The sequence below is a fragment of the Brachionichthys hirsutus genome, chromosome 15, assembly GCF_040956055.1.
Source record: "Brachionichthys hirsutus isolate HB-005 chromosome 15, CSIRO-AGI_Bhir_v1, whole genome shotgun sequence".
In the NCBI taxonomy this organism is placed as follows: Eukaryota; Metazoa; Chordata; class Actinopteri; order Lophiiformes; family Brachionichthyidae; genus Brachionichthys; species Brachionichthys hirsutus.
The window spans coordinates 8,261,069-8,285,706 of NC_090911.1; the positions used below are offsets into that span (position 1 = coordinate 8,261,069).

The following is a 24,638-nucleotide window of genomic DNA, read 5'->3' on the forward strand; positions in this document are numbered from 1 at the left end:
GCCGTTGGCCGAGGAGAGCTGGCGAGTTCTTGCAGTTTAAATCAGATGAACACAGCACTTATAGTATTTTAGGCTTTAGTTAGGTTTCAGGCGGCTGCAGCCGACTGCAGTAATTTACGGAAAAGAACAATTTATTGACATGTGAATTCACTTAATGTCATAAAAGCATTTCCTCTAAATCATTTAATATTTTGGAGGATTTCTTGTCTACAATGGGTGTCTTCTTACTTTGAAATCAATAAATCAGTTCTTTATCCAAAGAAGTGTATCCGTGCAGCGGATGTTTAAAGCTCTAGCAGCTATATATACATATATATATTATTTTTTTCTAGCATTTAGAAGATTCCAAACCAGCCTTGGGCGTTGAAGACAGAAACAGAGTCGATGTTTGACTAGAATTTATGACTCAGGTTGATATTTTTCTCGTGACAGTTGAGTTGAAGCGCATGTCCAGAAACTCAAATCAATGCAATGAATTAAAATCTGACAGGAGCAACGCTGTCATTTAGAATTAGGACGGGTTATTGCGTGATGCCTCTCTGTAACGCAGGGCGTACACCCAATCAGATGTCTGTCGAGCGCCGCCAGCTTGCTGCTGAGAGATTAATTGATTAATGATTATTGTTGTAAGACTTCATTCTTTGTGGCATTTCATGAAGATAATCACATTAATAATGAACGACGATGGAGCCCAGACTCCACTGGAGTCCGACGTGAGCTTTAACATTCTTAATGTGACGGTATTCTCAACTTACTCATCGCATGGGCAGCAGCAGCAGCTACACCCGCCATGTCTCCTCCTGCTCCTGGTACAGAACATACATCCTTTAGTATGACGTCCAATTCACCGTCGCGCCGCAAGCCAGGCGTGTTTGGTTTGTTGATCATAGCCGTCACATTTCACGGACCCCAAAGCAGATATAGCCTGAATAAGACCAGGCTCATGCACTGCTGTCCATCAAGCACAAGCCACCGGGCAGCAATGTTTCATCTCGCTCATGTATGGCCATAATTTATGTATGTTTTTCCAAAGAAAAAGTCCCCCCCCCATTGTCCAAAGGCTGCAGCTTGTCTAGTTTGACTGGCTGTTACCATTCAGCGACATATCGCGTGTCGAGTGTCCGATGACTTTAGACGGCTGATGCCGGCTTTCCTTTCAGACGTCTGTATTCTCTCACGTCATATTTGAGAGCGCCTCGCATTTTGACACCTGAGTTCATTTCTAGACCCCCCCCCCACACCCCCTGGGTGCATTTACAACATGACACTCGGCAGAAATGCATCAGTCCACGCTGCACTCTGCAGCAGCCAGTAATATGTTCGCTGCAAAGCTGACTCAAATGACTCACTTGGTTCCCTTGGAAACCAGGTGCTCGGAGATCGGGAAAGATCCATTTCACACTTCAGCAGTGAGACAAAGAGATGGGTAGACAAAGGGAAAGTGGGAGGGAGTGAGGATTTAAAAAGAGAGAGTAGGGGATGAAGGAATCTTGACCTTTTAAAAAACATTTCATTCGCATTGCCCGGTTGTTTTGAAGTAGAATGAAAATAGACGCAGATGGATTGAAAAACGTGCGTCGGTTCGTCTCGTGGGATTTTCTACCCTTTATATTTACCAATACCAACATGCACAGGGTTGGTTTGGAGAAGAGGGTGGAAATGGCTCCAGTCAATTACTGATGGGGGGGGTTCCTATTGTTGTCCGCCATGCACGGCTTCACGCAGACATGCGGCTCGGTTTATCCATGTCTGAATATGCTGCTAAAGGTCACAAGATATCCCTCATTAAGAGGCTCTTCAGAAAAGTAAGCATCCGGGGAAAGGCTTAAGTTTGCAGCTGCAACAGTTGCTATAAAAATTAAAGATGCTGAACATCAGGGAAATCAAATGGTCCGTCTGATGCCGTCTTCACGTCTCTTTAGGTGTTTAATTTGCTGGAAACAATGCTGCTGTTGATGATTTTCATATAATGTGATGTGAGTGAATTCAGCCCCGGTTTGGAGCTCCGCATTCATTTGTGTTTGAGTAGGTGGGTGAAATGTTCCACAAGCATTCTGCAGGGATGAAGCAAAAAACAAAAAACAAAAAAGAGCCGTGACACCAATAACAGCAGAATGCCAGCGCTATTTTGAAATGTGTGTTGCTACTTTGGAGTGTAGGTGTTTAAAAAAAAGAAAAGTGGATTGGGGAGAGAAGCACGATCACTTAATTTATTTAAAAAGAAAAAAAAAAACCTCCTTGGAGCTCGTACAAGAGGCATTAGAATGTTTAAATGGTGGAGCCTCATAAAGAATTCACTGACGGGAAGAAATGCCAGCTACATTTTCAAACTCAATATTTCATGCTTTTGCAGAGAATTAGACACGATAGCTGCTTCAATGGATGTTATTTTTAGATAACACGATCCTTACTACTTTTAATTTAGACATGGCTGCACAGTACAGATCTGTACAGATTAGATCTGACCTGAAACTGACTCTCAGGCATTTCCCTCTGTGCTCAAGGCAAGAAAGCCGTAAAGGAGAATGTGCAGCCTCTAAACTGGTGTGACGTCTTTGCCCCATTAATGTGGTTTGTTGTGATCGCTCTGATCACTCATTAATTCATCACTTGGTCAATGTTGAGCACATTTGTCAGTGGAATGTTTCTGGTAATATTGACAGCAAAAGTTAATAGTTGCATCCAATTCAACTGCATAATGTTTTCTCAAGCGTTTGAAAGGGAGAAGGTATAAATAGCTAAATGATAAGGCTTGAAAAAGTCCTTGACAAATGAATAATAATGAAATTAATTAGATGTCAATCACCGGAGTAAAGTGAGGGTCATCTGCAGCTGCATTTTCATGATGTGTTTAAGATTTTAAAATGATCCGACCCACCTTCTTCCTCTCGTCCAATACGCAAGATGAATTTGTCAAGGATGGGAAAAAATGATTCAAACCAAATATTTAATTGCATGCCTCCCAGGCTGGTATCAAAGTGTCTGGAAATGTTCTCGTGGGAGATGTTTCCTCTGTCTTATGACTGCTGCATGTTATAGATCTGTCAGGTACAAGCTGCAATGAACTGGGCACCAGACCACGGTGCATTTAAATCCCCAGCCGCCTCAAGCCATTCGGCATTTTCACTGCAGATATACAGAAAAAAAACGGTAAGCAGATGCAGAAACATGGCTGCCATCCTCACGCCTATTGAAGCGACTCATTGTTTTATCTCTGCTTGGGTCAGAGGTCGGCAGTGATTCCTGATATTAACGGCGACTTGAACAAGCGCGTCTGTCCTATTAGAATCCGATAACACAGGGACATTAATGTGTTATGAAGCCAGTATACAAGTCCATACGACTTATCATGAAAATCCTCTGCAGCAATAAATCTCCTTATTGATGTGCGTGCTCTTTTTCTCTGTATACTCGCTGCCTTCGGTATTGATCTCACTATGCTGTGAGGCAATCTGTGGAGAGACAGTATGCAGGCAGTGGAAACGCATACACAGGTACAGACAAACACTCAAAGCGCACTTAAACATGTATGGGTAAAGAAATTTGCTGCATAAAGATAAATATCATGTCTGCCCAAAAGAGTTTAGGGGCCTAAATGTGGTCATTCAGAGTCCTAAATCTTATCAATCCATCCATCCAATCATTTTCTTGGATCACGGGAGTTGCTGGAGCCTATCCCAGCTTGCTATGGGCGAGAGGCGGGGCACACCTGGGACGCGTCACCGGCGCATCGCAGGGCCACACAGAGACAGACCACCATTCGTGCACACACTCGCACACTACGGACTATTTGGGAGTAATTAATTCACCTATAAGCTGCTTGTTTTTGGAGGTGGGAGGAAACCAGAGAACCCGGAGAAAACCTACGCAGACACGGGGGGAACATACAAACTCCACACAGACAGGATTCTGTACCTTCCTGCATGCTGTCGCCTCACAGCTTCCACCACTAAAACATGCAAATTAGGTGAATTGGTGACACTAAATTGTCCTTAGGTATGACTGTGAGAGTGAATGTTTGTGAATGAATGAATATATTTATTAGATAGAATGTTAGAGTACAAGTACAGTCACACAGTAGCATGTATTACAGTACAAATAAAGTCAAACATCCTGTCTAAGAGGAGCTTTTCAAAAAAGCCCTTGCGGTCTTGTTTCCGTTGAAAGTCCTTCGTACATAAATCATCCACAATTAACAATACAAATTTAACGGTCTGTTGTCTGTCTATGTCGCCCTGTGACGAGTGCAGCGTGTACCTCGTCTCCCGCTAGAGGTCAGCTGGGACAGGCTGCAGCATAAACCCAGTCCCGGATAAGTGGCTGAAGACGATGCGAGTTCTGATCGTTCTGTCTTCAAGACGATGAAGGAATGCAACCTAATTGCTCCTTCCTGCCCATCTGCACTATTACAAGTTGTGCATTTTGTACGTTTTGTAATGTTTTTTTAGAGCACCCACCAAAGCCAAGGACAACTTGTCACCGAGACACAAATGAAGGCAAGATAAAATAATTCAATAGAGAGTTGTCTGTCGTGCATGAGCACACGCACGTTAACTCGGGGAAGGTTCACTGAGGTGCTGCATCCTGTAAAACACCTCGCCGTTGGCTGACAGACCCGGACTAATTGGTTACAAGGATGTCAGCAGATGGAGGGATACGGGTGGGTGGAGCTGTTCACTGGCCTCCCTCGCTGACCCAAGAAATGAATGTGTACATGTACAGAATGCATACCTGCACGCAGATATAGCAAAGAGGTTAGACCAGACAGAAACCCTGATTTCAAACCTCTGGATGCTAATTCCGTTTCTTAGTTCATGGGCGAATCGCAGGGGGTGGGGTCAGAGAGGCAGTGAAATCCGATTGGCCCCTGAAGTACCTGTGGTCTGTCACTTTTTTTTGTGGCTTGTAGCCACAGTGATTCTGCATATGACTGTTTCTACGGCTTGGATGTTAACGAGATATTTACGAGTGGCAGAAACATTTTGTTTACTTCCATCCGATTTGGAACTTGGGTTGGCTGTGTCACTCTTCATCTAAAGTCTTCCTCAGGGTACAATATCCGACCTCAGAGGTCATGTGTAGATCAAGTGAAATCTATCCAATTTGCTCTTTCTCTGCAGCACGTCCTCATTTTTGTAGCTTCCTATTGGATATTGTATCTTCTGCTGCTTATTTTATTGGCTGGCGACCAATCAATATTTAATTCAACAACTTCAAATGTCAAATGTATCAGTTTTAGACCTTTTTACTTTTGCCATCTATACTGTTGCCAATAGTGTGCATCACCTGTTTTAAAGTTTTCATATTACACATCTGATTTTCTTTTAAATTGTTGTGTTATTTATTAATATCTTAATTAATAGCACCAGCGTTTAAAATTCAGTAAATTTGAGAAACAAGAATTCTTATTTGCCACAGATTTTGACATTTACAATGTTTGAAAAAGGCATAAATTACCAAATATTTTTTTAAAGCACAAAGCCACACAGCCAGTGGTAAACGCATGCATAGTTTAGTGAGTATTGAATTTGCATGAATGCCGGTCCCTTTAATTATTATGGCCCCTGATTTATAAAAACAAACGGCCACTGTGAATTAAAACTTTTGGCATTCCAGGGCAGATTCAAGTGGCCTGCAAACAAGGACATATGAGAAGTTTAGCAGAGATGTAAAAAAAAAAAAGAGGCTATTCAGGCTGAGAATTAAAGGGAGTGGAGACATCCTGGGGTTCAAGAGGTTAACCTGCAGCTACAATTCTTCCCAGAAACTGCCTGCTCCTGTTCCTTTGTAACAAAGACAGCCTGTCAAGGACTCTGGATAATAGCCTGTGCTGGCCCACCAGTTTAACCACACAGTAACAACCAACCACCCGCCCCCACACCCCACAGAGAGCATGTATGTACATCAAAAAAGTTTTAATCTATGTGTCGGAGTCTCCTGGGGCAACCTGACTGCTGCCTCTTGCACTTCTGTTGTTATAATGTTTGGGAATTTCTGCATTATGTGTTTGGAATAGTGCTGATGAGCTATCTCCCATCTGCCCGGCCGAGTGTGGAGAGCAGCTCATTATTCTGCGGTTGTGCGTCTGTTGCGAGGCCGCAGCTCCACTTCAGCTATCGGGCGGAGCTGCATGGGGCTCTTCAAACTGCGTGCGAGCAGCTGCAGGATGCAGCGTTACTGCACACAAGTGGCTGAGTTTTCAGCAGAGAATGAGATTTCCTCTGGCCCATATCCAGCTGGAGTAGACAGGGCAAAATACTCCTGTCTATGCATGATGGGAGCAAATGCCTTACTACGTGAAGGTCATCGTTTTTCGATAGCATCTTGAGATTCTGCCTGTCGAGTCAGAAATAAATAAAATAAAATATAAATATATATACTGTATACATCTATGTGTGTGCATTCATGTGGTGTGTAATGTTGTTTTTCAGGACCTGGTGGGCAGTGCTCCACCACAGAGGAACTGGAAGGGAATAGCCATTGCTCTGCTGGTCATCCTCATCATCTGTTCGCTGATCGTCACCTCCGTCGTCCTGCTGACCCCCCGTATGTGCATTACACACACAAGCACACACCATAAATATTATCATTCAGATGCTAGATGTGCATTCTGCAAGGATGCACATTCCTTTTAAAGGATTTAGAGCGCGGTATCCTAGACGTTCTGTTCCACCAGATGATTTTGCACCCTGTCAAATGTGCAGCCAGTGTCTGCGCATTTTGACAAAGCATGGCCAGGAAGTAATGTTTGCGTGAGACATGCGGGCATGGCGCATCATTCCCAGACCCGGGTTGAACATTTTGTCGTTTTATTTTCCCCTAATCTGAACCAAACATTTTCCAAATCATAATTTTCTTAAACCCGAGTATAGTTTCCACAAGCATAATTTTTTCTTCATGAATTACATTTGAAAAAATATTAGCCTGCAATATAAACATTGTTCCATAGAACTAAATGTGGCGTTGGGAATATGGGGCCAAACGATCCGACCTTTGCCAACAACGCCACTGTAGGACTTCCAACCTAAAGATCTATTTTTTTGCTCCTTTGGTCCCCAGCTCGTTTTAGCAGGTTTCCCACCCACATGGCCGCTCACAGTGACGACCAGCGCGGCATTTAATAATTCAAAATATTTATTCAACACTCTAAAAAAACTTCTTCCTTAAAAACGAATTAATCAAACAAAACTAACAAAAGAAAAGGAGCAACAAGGCAGTGACAGTCTACGGCCAACCTGCCTTCGAGACAGGGAAACCACAAATGAGGACGAGTGAACGAGGGAGGGGAAGCACCTATATACCCCCCCCCAATCAGTGGCAAATGGGCCACAGGTGCTCCCTCCCACACCTGCCTGCCCAATTAACGCCAATCATCCGGTTACATTAAGATGATTTTTTGTGAAATCATCTCAGGGGACTGAGCTGCTTGGGGGAGGTCTGCACTCTGAGTGCTTTTCTAGTTCTCCAGGTAATAGGTTTGCACAATACACACAGATTAATACACTTCAGAATTTAAATACCGGTACATGGAAAATTGTGAAAATACGCCTCGTCCTGTTTTTTGCAGTCTTTCAAAGAAAATAGATCAACAAACAAGAACAAAATGCTAAACAGTTCAAAGACATGATATTTGTGACGCTGAATATCAAGAGAAGGAATTCTCCAGAATCTCTCATTTAACACTTGATAAATTCTTGTCTATTTTCCCCCAAACATTTGTTAATTGTTTGAGAACACGACGGCAAGCAGCATCCAATCCGGGCATTTTTGAACCATGAGATTCTGATTGTTAGATTTTCATTGGCATTTTGCATATTGTCCCAAATTGTTTCGCTGCCTCCGTTTATCAGCCCTCTCAACCGTTTCTTTCTTTCTTTTCTTTTCTAAGCCTGTCTGGCTTGTGATGTGCATCCAAACACCCTGTTCTGTGAAATCATTGGCTGCTGCAGATATTTTGCTCGAGACTATTTATTTACAACACTCTCCTTTTATACAAATCCTTGCAGAGAAACACTTGAACTACACAACGATTGTGTCCCTCATTCACCAACATACCTGCCGCAGTTGCATTCAAATGCATCTCTCAGTGTATGTTGAGAGGGTCAATGTTTTGCATGCCGTGTTTTTTTTTCCCATTTGCTGATTGAGTTCAGGTTTTACACGGAGGCGGGTCATTGCCTCCCTTGGTAATGGGGTTTTTTATGCTTAAATGCCATTCAGGCCTGTATAATGGGGCTGATTATGCAATAATAACTCCAGCTATTTGTCAGACTGGCCCAGCATCAGAGAAGCCATTTGCCTCACACGGAAATCCTCTTCTCCCCTTAACTCCACATATTTTTAACTGGATGAGATCTAGCTGATGCGAATAAACACTAATTCGCAACACCGTGTTTCCATGCCCAGATCTCGCCGCTCAGTCACATTGTGCATCCTGCTGCAGAATCTGTCAATGCGCTACTTTCTCCAGTAACGGCAGGCTGTCAGCCACCCTGGCAGCCTGTGTCTAACACTTGCTTCCAGAGTAAATGTGCAGTAGAAGTTGCCCCTGTTGTCTGCTCCACCTGCAGTTCAGCTGTCAGCTTCAGATGTCGTTTGTTTTGTTTTTTGGGGGGGGCGTGGGATGAAAGACATTGTCCCCCTTTCCACACCCAACCCTACCCCTCAGCTGCTGCAGACAAGGCAGACAGATGTGAACTGATGCTCTCAGATCAATAGTGCACACCAGCAGCCTCTTTCTTGCTCTAAATTGCTATACCTGCAATGGTGAATAATAGTTAGAGGTGCTATATCCAGAGGGAATCGAAGACTGAGTTGGAGGCACCGTCTGTTATGAGGCTGCAGCCCACAGAGGAAGTAACATGAGTGAAGAAGTCAAAATATTTCTTTCAGTTTTTTGTTCTGAAACTGGCAAAGCTTCGCTTGGATTGACTTTGCCCTCTGACAACACTGAGGAACAACCTCTTCGGGTTTTCTTCAAGCATCACCTGCAGATACGCGTGAACTGCTGTGCTCGTATTTAATCCGTGCATGTCTGGCGTGTTCATCTTCCGCTGATGCATCTGACAGGTGAAGATGACAGCCTTGCCCTGAAGAAGAAAGTGACCATAGAGGATGTTTTCGGTCCAGATCTTCAAATCCATGACCCCGATGCCAAATGGCTCAGTGGTGAGTGAACGGTGTGACACTTTGCTGCTCACATAAAGACACAGACCAATCCAATCACACACAGCCTATTCAGTATATACCACCAGCATTAGAATCTGACCCACTGTTGTTGCTGTTATTACCTCCGCCAAGGAGGTAATGAGTTGATGGCGTTTGTCTGTCTTTTTGTCTGTTAGCAGGATTAAAACTGCTGGAGGGATCTTGATGAAAAGAAATCTGAAGATGGGTCTTTGTCTAAATTATAGTCCATTAAATTTTGAGATACCGTCTGGACATTTAAAAAAAAAGAAAATCTGGAGTTTCCCATTTACTTATAATGGAGGATTTAAAAAAAGAAAAATAATAATATCTTGTAAAATATGCATTCAATTGCCTCAGTGCGGTTGTCTGACCACATTGCAGCTGTGCTTCTGTCGCACTTTTGCACCAAGTTCTTGTAATTTCTGAAGCTTATTAACACATAATTAGCGAAGCCGTGATGTTTTGGTGCCCTTCATTCACAACCCCGACGAGAACGTCCTCGGCACCTGACGAAACCCCCGGCGATCGATCGCGTGACATTGCGTCATGTCAGTTAAGTTAATGCAATCAACTCCCATTTGGTGCTAATGACCTTCTGGTAAGAAGCCCAATGGGACAACCTCACACTTCACTAGTCCTCATCAATATTGTATGGGCTTCATTCACGGCAGTGCGTAATTGATCCCAGTTGCTCTTTGATCACCGCTTGCCTCAGTAGTCTTTGCATTCATGTGTCTCACATCCATAGGCAAACGATTCATCCTTCAGACTCCGAAACAAAGATTCGCTGCTAAATGTCCGACACATTCAGAGTTTTGAGTTTCAAATCAGGCACAAACAAGAAGCAGGCTATCTTCACTTCTATTCATGATTCCCAACAAACACACAAGGGAAGGATTTTGGAATTAGGGAATTATATTTGATCCTTAAGAGCGTTTCTGTAATGCCTTAGCAAAATAAAACCAAGGAGCCACATGCTGGCCAAAGCCAAAGACACGGGAAATGTAGTTCAGTGGATTTAATGACAAAACTCATCAAACTCACAGCGGTGAACTAACGTGATGAGAATCCCAAACGACTACCAACGAGTCCAAATAAATAGACAATCCAACAACTGCGAAAGGTAATCGAAGCCAAAAAACTCCAGGGGCAAGACAAAACTTCAAATAACAGACAAGGTGGTAAACAAAGGACAGACAAGCTTATTATGTCCCTTTTAAGACAAGCTTACAAGGGATATAATAGAATCACAAGCGAGACGGCTGGAAACCGTGTGGAGAAACATCCATAAGAGACAAGACGAGCTGACGACAAAGAGGAAAACAATCGCTTTAAATCTAGAGGAGGGAAGAAAGACAGGAAATGTGTTGTATAAAATCCATCCAAAGTTCTAAATGATGATCAAACACAACAACAGTGCCAAATCTGTTATTGGTTTTTGTTTGTTTGGTTTTTTTTGCTAAGGAAACTGGAAAAAAGCAGTTTCATTTCATGCGAGCTCATCAAAAGATGCGACTGTCTCATAGTCCACGCAGCAGGATTCCAAGCAAGGACAGAGGTGGTGTCGCAGTCCAAATGGGAGACGCCGTGTTCCCAGTGCTCTGGTCCAAAGTGACCATAGATTGGGCGATGCTATTTCTACCATCTTCTCCTCATGGTTGTTTTTTTTATTTATCACAGATCACGAGTTGCTCTTTCGCACGAGAGATGGAGGCGTTGTCAGGCGCAACGTCGACACTCGGGAGACGACGTTTATTGTCCCGAGCCAGCTGTTTGTGAGTATCCTCCCCCCCCAGCACTCTGTGGGCATTGTGTGGTTATGCGTGTAGGCAGAAGTCATCGTGGTTCTGTGACGGCGCCGCTATTCAGCTGAAACGCCATTAAAATCCACAAAAGGAAAGAGCCATTGTTCCCTCTATTGAACAAAAAAAAAAGAAATTCTAAAAAAGATTGGGACATGATTTGAAAAATCAATTGATACAGAAAACAAAGAAAATATTCATACCAAAAAGAAAATATCCCCCCCCCCCCCCTGAATGTACACTTGATCTAAATTAGACGACTGATACTCAGACTCCTGTACTCTGATCAGATTTGTCGTGAAGCTCACTGAAGGTTAAACCAACATCTTCAGCTTCATTACGCTGTCCTAATGGTGTAGGGTGTGGCAATGATGTGTGTCATTGCTCCCCACTATTGCAATCACATACTATATATGTTAATGTCCGTGGAATGGACCACTGGCTCTCTGGTAAGTTAGGCCCGACTGTCGAGTCCAACTGGCTTTAATTTAAAAAAGATAATAGCTTCTTCTAACCCCCGGGTTTGTGCCTTCCCCTCCTAATGATGGCCGTGTTGCAGGATGCTTTGAATCCACACCCTCTAAATTGTCTACACCCCGCTGCGCTGATTGTGTTGCGACTGCACAATCCCAACCTGGACGCTGTGTTTGATTCCCTCCAGGACAGATCCAGAGCCGCCAAGTACCAAGTGTCTCCGGACATGCAGCATGTATTGTTTGCATTTGAAGTGAAACCGGTGAGTGCCATGTCTGACACCAAATAAGAATTTAGAAGTTGTCCCTTTCTAAATTCTGATGCTTTTTTTTTTGTCCCTGCAGATCTACCAACACTCTTATGTGGCCAAGTACATTATCTACAGCCTGGTGACACAGTAAGGCCCCTCCTCTGCAGTGTGTTATTTTCTATGTCTGTCTGTTGTACACCTCTCAGAGAGCTGTCACCGGACGCCGCGCCCTCTGCATGAGATCACGAAGACGATGTGCTTTCTCTGCCACTTTCAAGTTGGTTTTGTATGCTGCGTTCAGCCTGCTCTGTGTTTCACCTTCCATCCATCTGCATCTCCTTATTTTCCCCAAGCAAAGTCAGCTTGTGCTAAAAAAATAAAAAAAAAGGCAAGTGGATGAGTTATGACAGTGATGCAACAAGCTCAAACACGCATGGCTTCTCTGCCCCGACTTTGCGTTTATATTCAGCTTGCACGTTGCGTACATGCAACCAAATACGCCGTTGATGCTTTCACGCGGCGTCTCTCTCTGCAGGGAAACGTGGTCTCTGAATCCTCCTGAAGTGCACGAGGCCGTCCTGCAGTTTGCCGGATGGGGCCCTCGAGGCCAGCAGCTGGTAAGCAGCCTGTGCTCTCGAGATTACGCTCACCGAATCTGTCAGGATCAACCGTGGCGTCAAAGACGAAGCCAGGACAGGCAGATGAATGTGACGATGTTTGTCTGACCGCTTTAAGGATTCCGGAGGGGCAAGCTCTCCTTTGATTTGACCTCCAGCTGGGCCTTAAAGATTTTATGAAACTTTATGACAACACATGAGCTGGTGAGAGACACAACGGGGCAGATGGCATCTCAGTGGCACGACTCGGGGCATGGACAGTATGGGAGAGAAAGCACATGGCACGGACTCAGCTGTGTGTGTGGGAGTGTGTGTTTGTGTGTATCTGCAGCGTATGAGGGGTGACGCGGCGGTTTTCTGAAGACAATTCTCCCGGTTTGACAGTTTTGGTTTTGATGTAATCCTGTTTTGGATAATCACTAAAAAAAAAGGCAATGAAAAATATTAGTCTTAGAACAAATTAAAACATTTTTTTAATCTGTGGCTTTAGACAAGGGCCATTATAAACACATGGTTGTATTTGTGTAACCGAAATCCTCGTGACATTCATCATGGAGCAAAGGAGTGTGTTAACCTGGTTTAAGAGTCACTGCTGTTCATGGTGAGACAAATAGGTGGTTCTGAACTCCCACCAAGTTTGTGCCAAGATTTAATAAAACTATAATCAACAACAGGCTTCGTTTTAGTTTCTGTAACACTTTTGGAAGGCTTACATTTTCTGCTCATTTGATGCACGCTGATGGGCGCATAAGGAAAAGCATGACCCGCGTCTGATCCAAAATCTTAATTGCTTGGTGTTCATTATTACTAATAAAGGCTTTCAATTTTCTTGTCACCCCAAACAAATAGCGATCAAAATGTTCTCTGTAATCAAAGGTTGGCGTTGGCTTATTCTTCTGGTGCCGACAAAATTAAAAACACATCAGAGCAAGCTTGCACTGCCTCCATAATTGCTCTCATCGTGTCGTTTTCTTAAATTACAGATGCAGTGCTGTGAGGAAATATTAACATTTCAAGTGTGCAATGAGACGGCGCCTGCCGGGGGAAGCAGGCAGATTAGTTTTCATATGGTACCTGATCATTTAGCAACATTGCTGCAGTAGCTCCATGTCTGATTTAATGAACAGCGGCACTCATGCTTGAAAAAAAAAAGCTCCTGCATTTTGTCTCCGTCTGACTCAGAGCTGTCAGACTTTTTTTTTCCCCTTCAAATATTGCAAATATTATTTTGCAAGTTGATCAGAATTAGAGTAAATTATCATGAAGTGCTTCATCGGCACGTAAAGATGAGAGGTGTGTGTGTGTGTGTGTGTTTGCGGCTGCGTGCGGTGAAGCATCAGATGCATGGTGGAGGAGCAGGGTGATGAATCCTGCACTGCTCCCCTCATTGAACTGCAGGTAATTACTCTTGCATGACAAAGCAATCAGTAAGGCCGGGTCAACACACACACACACTCACACACACACACACACAGGAAGAAAAAAATAAAAATAAAATGGAAAAATAGTTTGCCAAAATAAAGCAATATTTCACACACACACACAAGCATGATGTTGCATTCACAAAACACAATCTGACCGATGAGGACCGATAACACGTCTAGGTCCGCTGAGGAGACGTTTCCACTCCAGTGAAAACCTATTCCCTCGGCACGACCTGCCAGGAGAACAGCTGGGTATTTAACTACAGTCGGTTCTGAGATCATCTGAGTGTAGAGAATGTCTTTGGCATACGAAGCTGTGTCGCACGGCTGCAGACGTCCACGTGCAGCTATCACAACCGTGTCCTCCAGTTCTGCCTCAGGTCAGAACCCTTGTGAGACAATATCATGCAAATGTCTTCCCAACTGTGCAATATTTGTTCTTGAAATTCAGTTTGCAAATGATGCGAATATCTACTTGCACCTTTGCATTGACTTTATACATCATCGCATCTTACAATAAATTGGTTTTGCAATAAAATCAGACAAAAAAAGTGACTCATCCTCCTCGTTTTTGGCCCTGGGGGCGTGAATTTATCCACGGAGGCTTCAGCTGACACGCTAGTCACACCAACAAAGCCTTTAGCTTCAGTTACCGATCAATCACTGGTTTGTGTCCCACATACTGGCATCGGGCGAAAACACTGCAGTGGATTGAAAGAAGGTTCTAAGTGTCACACACCCATCTGAGATCTGTGTGTCTTTAAGCCATGAGCCGACACCATCTGAGGCCCCCAGCGCCTCAGATGGTGCAACCTGTCGTTCGGCTCAGCCGGCGCACATCCCAGGACAGACGGCGTAATGTCTCTGCAAATAAAAGAGGTGTGCTTGTGCACGACCTTAAGGATACGTGTGTTTGTATGTGTCTGCTGGGCCTCCATCAGCAGCAGGGAGGGCTCCACGCTGCTTTGAAAGAGTGGAGCTTGAGCCGAATATGCATTAATGCAGGTGCTGACTTTAAACTGAAGGCTGGGATCGCTTCTGTTTAAATGCCACTGAGCCGTTTCACCAGCTGGATTAAGAGGAAGTGATACCGTGATGAGAAGCCAGGAGGTCAGTTTGGAGGCATTCTAGGAATAAAGAGACCGTTGTCCTTCTCTGTCCAGATCTTCGTATTTGAAAACAACATCTACTACAGAGCGACAGTAGAGAGCCGAGCGATCCGTCTGGTGTCCACCGGGAAAGAGGGCGTCGTCTTCAACGGCCTCGCCGACTGGCTCTACGAAGGTAAGGCATTGACGACCACCAACTGTAGCTGTAGAGAGAATAGAATGCATATTTTACTAGATATGATTTTTTTTTTTAAAGCCGCCATTATTATAAAAGCCTCTAAGCCTCTGAATGGGAAAGTCTGGATTTTTTTTGTATCCAGACAGGTATCCGGATCTCTTTCAAAATTTGGTGAGATCTCAGTTCGACAAAAAAACCCATCTTCATATTTTTTCCCCCCCCCATCAAGATCCACCCAGCAGTTTTTCCATAGACAGACAGACTGAAAAATAATGTCAATAACATAACCTCCTTGGTGGAGGCAACAAATCCGTTGACATGATCCAGTGTGGAATCGACTCAGCTATAAGACAACGCTTGTTAGAAATCTCTATCTCTAATATTAAATGCATTAAAAAAAAAGATTGATAATATCCGCAATCCGGATCCAATCCAGATTAAATCCGGTGGTAAGATAGAGGCCCCCACCCTACATGACTGTGTCAAATGATCCATAATCCAGGATCTCTTCTGGATCATCACCAGTTATCTTGACAGACAGACAGATAAACGCCGGAATAAACAGGACCTCCTTGGCGGAGATAACAGATCACAGTTATAACTGTTGTATCTGTTTAATGTCGGGCACCAACCCCCAAAAAAAGCAAACAACCTGAAAGATGCTAAAATGCTCAGAAGGTCTGATGCTGAAATGACACGGGCAATAATTCTCCACGATCTGTGTGAGAAACTTACATGCAAGAAGTCATGTTGGTAAAATTAGACTCCTGATTTCATCCGCTTTAACTGGGTCTGGGTACAAAGTCTCAGACATCAGAGTCAGTCGGCCCTTGATTCAGGTTCTACCTGCGCCCGCCTGGAGCCACATTTGTTTGTTCTCTATTTCAAAGGGCTCCACAGGTTCTGGTTCTTCTCCTCCCTCAGATTCCTCTAAACTCGTCTTGGTGTTGAGTCAATCCTAGTCACACTGCAGACATTCAGAAGTTGGCATACTTGTAATTGAATTTGAGACAGTCCCTCATTACTGCTCTTGTGAGGAATACGTTCCAATTACACGCCACTTTGATATGGCTTCGTCTGCCTCGTTCAAGACTCGCATCTCCGCCGTGCGTTTGTTCCGAACACATTCGGTTTATTTGTGCAACATCAAGATTGTCAAAGGTGCTCTTTGTGCCTTTTTTTGTGCCTCGGTTTGAGAAAACTCTTTCCATTTTTAAACCGGTTCTACTCGAAAGGTGGGTTTTTAAAACGTGAAAATAACCTTCTGACACTTTTTGTGCAACAAGTTTCCTGAAGGCTGCAGCTCTGTAAAAGAAACATTGTACAGTCCACATTTTTAAACTCCTGTTCCTGTTTGATGTATTATATTGTCAGGATGTTCTGGATGGTGTTTCACCTCGCTTATTCGGGATCTTTGTCCTGGTTTATAATTTTTTACAATAGAGAAGCTGTTTGATGCTTGTGTGCTGCATTAAAGCTCCTCACTCTCTCTCCTCTCTCTCTTTTCATGTTTTTGCTAATAGTTGTTATGTGATCATCTAATGGAACTGTGTGAGAATAATGCTGCTAAAACGCATGAATTGCTTCAGTGTCAGCTCTAATTGTTTTTTTGTTAGTTTTTTTCATAATGCAATTAATATTTTTGGTCTCGTCTCAGAACATGAAGGAAGAAAGATTTGCCTTGCTGTGCTTTTCGGCAGAGTCTCATGGATTTATCTGTGAATAAATCAGAAAATGCACAAAAACAAAGATCATCAATTATAAATTATACTAAACATGCATTTTTTTTACAGTTGAAAAATTTGTATCTAATAAAAAGCAATTCTCGATGATAAAGTGAAAACTCTCTCTTAATAAACTGAAATGGGAAATACAATCCTGTAGGTTTCGACAGTATTTATAACTACTTGTGGAATTCTGTCAGTTGTTTGATCTTCCTGGCTACAATGCAACAAGACAGGAACTCGATCACATGTTGAATCCAGCTCTGCACTGTGTCAGCGTCTTCTCTATAATGCGAATGTAATAATTAAAGCTGGACAAATTACAAAGACCACGTCAAGGTTGAGCTGCTGACTTCCATCAGGACGTGGATGTTTACATCGACAATGTGTTTTTTTATTTTATAGATCTCTTCTGGCCCCTGCTGGAGAGAAAAAGTCACTTTTTTTTCAAAAAGAAATCTTTCAGAAGGGGAATTTATTGATTGATTTTTGGTGACATTGCACACGGAGCATTTTGGAATTCTAACATTTTTCCCATGAAGACATATTTCTGCAGTTTTATTTAAAATTTCGAACAAAATGTCAGCCCATGCCGGCTAGCAATGCATTTCAAGGCTGTTGTATTTCATCAACAACAGCTCAAGCAAGTGGAAGTGTGCAGGGAATCTGTGAATACAGCTCCAAACGCAACATAATTCAGGAGCAAAGAAACCAAATGGAAGACAAAAGTCTTACCCGAACTCACCCGTGCGTGAGCAATGAGGATGACAATGGTGCTGAATTTAATAATGGCCCGATAATAATTCATATTATTTGTTCTGTGATTCATCAAAACATTGAAACTGCGTCAACATGCTGAATCTACTGCAATGCAAAACAGCTTGTTTGACTTTTTTAAAAACTTTATTTAAATGGTCTAAATTGAAGGTGAATAATACATTATTCCCCCAGTGAAAGCACAGGGAATGGACCCCATAAATAATACATTCCATCTTTAAATGGCGACACCTAAATCAACTCCAGAATGTTAAGTATGTAAACACTAAGAGGAAAGCTGCAGATATACTTTCCTATATAAATGCTTATACTTTGATACAAAGCATTTTAGAGAAGCCAGGTTCTTTAAATGTTATTGGTCAAACATTCTGTTTTATTATCCAGCTTCTGTTTTCTTCTCTTCAATTTCATGCATGTTTTCCTCCATCTGGCTGCTTTGTTTCTCAGAGGAGATCCTGCAGACCCACGTGGCCCACTGGTGGTCTCCAGATGGGCTGCGCCTCGCCTACATGACAATCAATGACACCCTGGTGCCAAAGATGGAGGTTCCCTTTTTCACTGGAGCACCATACCCCGCCAGCCTGGAGTATCACTACCCAAAGGTGGGTAGTGATCCACGGCCTCATTTCCATCCACCCGTAGGCTAAGATTAACAAAAGACATTAAATCCTACTGTGTCGTTTTTGCTTCGAGTGTCGTTACAAGCATAAAGAGTCGCCATTTTTCTGAAATATAACTACATGGTGATGTTTGAACCCCCCCCCCCGAAGGATTTTCAAAAATGTTGGTCTTATGATAGTTCCAGAATTCCTGAAGAAAACATTTTTCTACTCGCTCCAAAAATATATATATATAATTCTTACCGGGGGAGCTGGCCGCTGTCATCTTTCATTTTATTCACAAACAGACTTACAACTTGGTGAACAACTTAGAAATCTGTTTGTTATTATACAGCAGACAGATGTATTTTTTTTTATCTGTACGGTTCCAGCAGCCCTTGAGGATTTTGAAAACACCATCAGAACAGGGTTCCCCCCCCCCCCCCCCCCCCCCCCCCCACCAAGTGGCTGCATTCTTCAAATGTTCCCTGTTAATTAACTTTTATAGAGAAACTGTTTGCTTTATTTTTTTTATTTATCTGAATATACGATTGCAAGAGAACCGCAGATGGATGTGTGGTTCAGAAATCCATCTGCCGTTTCCTGATGAAGATCCATCTTCCCGGGCAGATGCCGGCATTTTTTTGGTGGGGGGGGCTTATGGGACAGCAGCTAGTCGATGTTTGGATAACAGATGACAGATAAACCAGCCGGGACTTCCCCTTCCATGTACCGGTATCTGATATTGTTATCAATCCAATGAGCAGCTTTATGTGCAGGAAAACCAGGGTCCTGATCTGATGTTCCCATCAGTGGTATCGCTGGGAATGCACTGGAAGTGTCAGTACCGCTGGTTACGCCATGATCGCATCCATTTCCTTATTTCATCTGAACACAACATCCTACAGAATAGTTCTAGATTTGCTGAGGCTAAAATCAAATGTTACTTTAAACGCTGAAACAGATGATCTTGCATTTTGATTCTCTTCTTTTCGTGTTCGGCTGCATCTGTGAAGCGAGCTGAATGAGTTATCTGATAAGCCTTAGTAGATCGTTCAGACGCTGCAGAACAAAATGACTTTCTCTACAGGTCGGCATTAACATAAACTCTGTGCGGTGTGTCGAATAAGGAGAAACCTTTGTGACGTGTCGTTTCCGTCGGGGTCGCTGCATGAGCTGACCAAAAAAAAACAATGCAACGAGTCACCTCAGTCGTCGTCATGACGACTGCCTCGCGGGAGGTTTGGGAGCAGCGGTCACTGTCCGATCCGACTAACTCCAGAGACGTCGGAATGACAATCGCTCCGTGTCTCATACTGGATTCCGGTCCCATCTCTCTGACTACCTGTTGCAGGCTGGGGAGGAGAACCCGGTGGCGCACCTGTCAGTGGTGAGCCTCAACGGTCCCCTGCACACCGTGGTGATGAAGAAGCCTGACGACCCCCGGATCGGGTGAGTGACAGCCCAGCGGTGGCCCTTTGTAGGCTGATGCTCTCTGACCGGCTGCTCTTTCAGGCGGGAGTATTACATCACGATGGTGAAATGGGCCACCAGCACCAAACTGGCTGTCAACTGGCTGAACAGAGCCCAGAACAACTCCATCCTGACTCTGTGTGAAGCCACGACCGGCGTCTGTATAAAGGTGAAACACTTGTTGCTGCTTGTTTACATTTTTTATTATAATTTTCTTTACAGTCCTGTGAAAATAGCAAAAATCAACAACAGCTTTCAACTTGCTAACAAGCATCGCCCTTGTGGCTAAAGCCTGAAATAGTTTATTGATTCCCGTCTCAGACATGAATTTACAATCGATTAAAAGAGCATCGTTGAGCAACATTGTTGCGCCGAGTTGATCCCTTGCGCGACGTTACATTTCTCTAAATATTAAGAATCCGCAGCTGAAAATAGTCCCTTGAAATCGCTGTTTGATTCCTCCTGCTTTAAACCACGGAACCCGGCTGTTTTTAGGAAATATATTGCTTTAATTTAAATCAAAGTATGTTTTTCTCGTTGTTCCCAGAAACACGAGGATGAGAGTGAGAGCTGGCTGCACAGACAGGTACAGGATGAAAACGCTGCCCTTTTTGTTTCTTGTGTCTTAGCTTAAACCAGTGAATGAAAAGAATGTTAAAATTCCTGCCGGCACAGTTTGGGCCATCTGGCATCCAGATGTTTTTTTTTTCTTCCTCTCCTCTCTGTAGAACGAAGCTCCACTCTTCTCCAAGGATGGACACAAGTTCTTCTTCACCAGAGCGATCCCCCAGGGTGGGAGAGGAAAGTTTTTCCACATCTCAATGTCTACCTCTATGGTACGGAATGATCCAGAGAGAATCTGCGGGGAAGCTTTTGCTGCAGCATTTCTAAGCTCCGATTCTTTTCCAGCCCAACACGAGTACGGACATCCTCCAGTCCCTGACCTCTGGAGACTGGGATGTCACCAGGATTCTGGCCTACAACCACGAGAGGAACCTCATGTGAGACGTCCTGTCGCTTTTTCATCCATCGTTTTATCTTTGCTGTTTGATGCTAACGATGGATCATTCTCAGATACTTCCTGAGCACAGAGGACGACCCCAAACGGCGGCACTTATACAGGTAGGATCTTGTCCAGTCGTGTGTGCTTCTACGTGTTTAGCATAAAGCCGACGGTGATGCTTAACCCTAACCCCCTCTCACAGCGCTGACACCATCCCTCCGTTCAACCGCTGCTGCCTGTCCTGCGAGTTCAACTGCGGCTACGTGGACGTTTCGTTCAGCCACAGCATGCGCTACTTCCTGCTCTCCTGTAAAGGTGAGCATCCACCTTTGCTCTCTCACGGCAATGTGGTTTTTTGCCCCCAAAACAAAGCTGCCTTCCGCTGGATATTCTTTTTTGCTCCTTTTTTCATCTTTCTCTTCACCTTGCGGTTTCACCACAAAGACATGGCATGGCACTTTGAGTGGAGGTCGTTCAATTGGCTCCGGAAATTACCAGCAGCTTTTCTTTGCAGAGTTTCTAGAACGTGTCATTTCAGCCATTTCTTCAGGACTGTTTTAAGTTTAAATTGCTTGTTTTTTTTCCAACGTGCACTCTGATGTGTTAGGTCCACATGTCCCCAGTGTGGCCGTCTACAGCACCGAGGACAAGCAGAGTGAGTGTCATAAATAGAGCTTGTCGCGTAGAGCTCGCGGCCCGGCACGCGCTTTATGTTTGCTCTGCTTGCCTGCAGAGATGTTCGATGTGGAGACGAATGAAAGGGTGAACGACATGTACAACAACATGCAGATGCCCAAAGTGGAGAACAAGACCCTCATTATAGACGACTACAGTACGTGTTCAGGCTCGCGTTGCAGATAACGAACAAGGTGTTATAAGAGTCGCCTGACCTCTTCTGCTCCGTTTCAGCTCTGACGATGCAAATCCTGAAGCCGGCTGCCTTCGTAGAAACGTCCCACTACCCCCTGCTGCTGCTGGTGTGAGTGCCACTGCATCAAGTGCGAAGGTCCACCTGCCCGGACCTTTAGTCCCCACCCAGTTTGGGTCAAAATGAGCCCTTGCTGCGTCTCTGCTCTCCACAGGGACGGTACCCCCGGTGGACAGATGGTGTCAGAACAGTTCCGAGTGGACTGGGCCACAGTTCTGGTCAGCAGCTTCAGCACCATCGTCATCCGCTTCGACGGCCACGGCAGCGGCTTCCAGGGCACCAACTTCCTCCACAAAGTCCGGAGGAAACTGGGAAAACTGGAGGAGCGGGACCAGCTGGAGGCGCTCCGGTGAGCCTCCTGCTTTCGCCGTGAGTCTCAAAGTAGCCAAGACCCCCAAAAAAACGCTGCAAATTTGATTTGTTTTCTCCCATTTTCAGGTTCATATCTAAAGAGCCTTACATCGACAGGACTCGAATGGGAGTTTACGGGAAGGTGAGAACAGCGGATGCTCCAGCAGCCTGCTGAGATGAGCTGTACCCTTTGACGTCTCCTTGTCTCTCCCAACTCTACCAGGGCTATGGAGGATATTTAGCCACGATGCTCCTGAGCTCTGAGTTCACCCAGCTTAAATGTGGGACAGCCGTCTCCCCCATCACAGATTTTGAGCTATATGGTACAACTCACCAGATAGTATTCATATGCATGTTTTAAACATGTTTTTTTTTTCTAACTTTTGTCTTTCTTGTTTTCCGTTGCAGCGTCTGCATTTTCAGAGCGATACCTCGGCTCAAAGACAGACTCCCGGGCGTACACAGTAAGGTTTCATTCCTGTTGTTAAGCCACAGTGGAGAGGAAGGGAGCTGATAGTCATTATTAAGAGCTTTTCCCTTTCTGGTTTTCCTTCAGATGGCAAATTTAGCCCACAGAGCGGGTCAACTCCTGCAGAAGCAGTACTTGATCATTCACCCCACCGCTGACGGTGTGTTTTATTTTTCAACGCTGCAGTGAATGAAACGCTACTTTGTCGCCAGACTCTAATGTGTCTCTTCAATCCGTCACAGAAAAGGTTCACTTCCAGCACACAGCCAAATTCATCAATCATTTAATCAGCGAGAAGGCGAATTATACTCTACAGGTGAGTTAAGGCTTCTGACACGTCTCTGTTTTTAGGGCAAAGGAATCAATTATATTCTGAATGGCAATTTCCTTAATCACATTCATGTTTTGACATTTGGTTTTTTTTGGTCTGTCTTAGGACAGCACTCCTCCATGTGAATGTTGAAACAGGTTGCTGTAATCATTCTTTCTCTTCTGGAGCTTTTTGATCGCATTTCACGATGTTCCTCCGTGGATTCTGATTTTTCATTCGTTACAGAACTATAGCTCTTAATTTTTTTTTTTTTTTTGTGGAGACCCTTGAAGGATTTCTTTGGCTGCTGCAGAGGAAAATCGTGATTCAGTCAACAGCTCCGGCGCAACTACTCAGAGACTTTGTTGCAGGGTTGTCAATTTTAATTATGGCTAACAAATATTTTCATTAAAGATGGATCTAATGTATTTTTAAAGTTAAAGTTAAATGTCCATTCCAGGATGCCATAGTCCTAGTTCAAATATTTGGTCTAACAGTCCCCCCTACCCACTATGTTGTAAAATAAATCGTTAATGTGTGGCTCCACATAATCCCAATCTGGGGTATTTATCCGCAGATCTACCCGGATGAAGGACATTTCCTGCACAGCGAAGGGACCCAGCAGCACCTGAGCCAATCCCTCATCAACTTCTTTGAGGAGTGTTTCCGAGTGCCGGAGATGCTGACGGACGACCAGCAGGAGGAGGATGAGGATGACAGCTAAAGCCCCCCCCCCCCCCCCTACAGCACAATATGCAACGGATATTTCTAACCCAATCAATCCACAACTCCCCGCCTGGTCAGACTGAAGCTCCACTCTGAAGTGATGCATCCGCATGTACAAAGCCCCCCCCACCACCCCCGGCCCGGCCTGCATCCCATCTCATCACCTCATGCTGGCTGCTGTCGAGGAAACCAGCCTGAAAGACAAAAGTAATTCCGATGTGAACAGCCCATAATCTCCCTCTACTGTTGGAATACATGGACTTGCACTTCCTCTAGTGGACAAATAGGATCCATCAAGCAATGCGTCTCTGTCCCAAACATGGCACATTAATGGAGCGCTTTGCAGCACAAAACAAGTTACTCTAGTTCATTACCCTGACATCAACATTTTCCAGTTTATGATAATCTTGCCTACCAAGTTACAGATTCCTGTGTTCATGATTATTACTGCTACTCGTTTCTCAGACTCGCTCTGTTTCGTGTTGTCTATGGTCTACTCTATGACGCCCGGCTGCACCAGTCCCTTAGTTGTTTTACAAAAAGACGGCACAACTGTTTATCTTGTTTACTTCAAATAGCAAATGTTTTCCTTTCATATATCCGAGTTAAACATTTGTTCTTTTGGTCACTGTGCCTTACTGCGAGTGAAATGCTCAAACGTGGATAAGGCCTTGTCTGAACTGTGTTCACTGATCACTCCATGACCGGATCATTTTCCTCCAATAGCAGGATGTCAGTGGGACAAGTTTAAATCAAAAAGGTATGGCACATAATTTTACCTAAAACATTTAAGAACTGAAATACAAAATACCTAAACATCTGCTTGAAAGATTGTATTACAACAACAAATGTAAAGTATTTCATTTGAAAATATATTTCTGGATATTACCTTTGAAACCGGAGTTAACTATTCTGAATTGTCATTATTTTGTGAATTACTTTGCGTGTTGAACGGGTTCGAGTCTCTTGCCTGTCACTTCTGTTAATTTTGTCAGTGGTTTCCAGTCAGCAGATGTATAAAGTGTATAAATCTTATATTGTTTAAGTCTTTATGTTGTATGTGCAACTTGTATATAAAGGATTTTGAAATGTAGTTGCCTTTCACTTTGACAGCATGTGACCGCCCTCTAGTGTGCAGGACTAGTATTTGCAGCTCCACTAAGTATGAGATGCGACTGAGAACCAAGAAGAACATGCTGCCTGTGTTCTATTCAGGTGTGATTAGCCAGTGCAAA

General features: G+C 43.9%; 1 protein-coding gene across 1 annotated transcript in view; it reads left to right on the forward strand.

The window, feature by feature from the left end:
- Positions 1-23,401, forward strand: part of LOC137904249 (A-type potassium channel modulatory protein DPP6-like) — a 45,885-nt gene extending 22,484 nt beyond the window's left edge. Inside the window, exons 2-26 of the mRNA XM_068748408.1 lie at positions 6,432-6,546; positions 9,070-9,168; positions 10,870-10,964; positions 11,653-11,727; positions 11,810-11,862; positions 12,251-12,332; positions 14,920-15,040; positions 17,992-18,146; positions 19,498-19,595; positions 19,659-19,785; positions 20,164-20,202; positions 20,345-20,452; positions 20,526-20,617; positions 20,691-20,738; positions 20,822-20,934; positions 21,227-21,274; positions 21,353-21,451; positions 21,529-21,598; positions 21,702-21,896; positions 21,986-22,040; positions 22,122-22,221; positions 22,307-22,362; positions 22,455-22,527; positions 22,610-22,683; positions 23,255-23,401. Of these exons, the coding sequence (XP_068604509.1) occupies positions 6,432-6,546; positions 9,070-9,168; positions 10,870-10,964; positions 11,653-11,727; positions 11,810-11,862; positions 12,251-12,332; positions 14,920-15,040; positions 17,992-18,146; positions 19,498-19,595; positions 19,659-19,785; positions 20,164-20,202; positions 20,345-20,452; positions 20,526-20,617; positions 20,691-20,738; positions 20,822-20,934; positions 21,227-21,274; positions 21,353-21,451; positions 21,529-21,598; positions 21,702-21,896; positions 21,986-22,040; positions 22,122-22,221; positions 22,307-22,362; positions 22,455-22,527; positions 22,610-22,683; positions 23,255-23,401 (2,337 nt within the window). The remainder of the gene's footprint in view (positions 1-6,431; positions 6,547-9,069; positions 9,169-10,869; positions 10,965-11,652; positions 11,728-11,809; positions 11,863-12,250; positions 12,333-14,919; positions 15,041-17,991; positions 18,147-19,497; positions 19,596-19,658; positions 19,786-20,163; positions 20,203-20,344; positions 20,453-20,525; positions 20,618-20,690; positions 20,739-20,821; positions 20,935-21,226; positions 21,275-21,352; positions 21,452-21,528; positions 21,599-21,701; positions 21,897-21,985; positions 22,041-22,121; positions 22,222-22,306; positions 22,363-22,454; positions 22,528-22,609; positions 22,684-23,254) is intronic.
- The last annotated feature ends 1,237 nt before the right edge of the window (positions 23,402-24,638 follow it).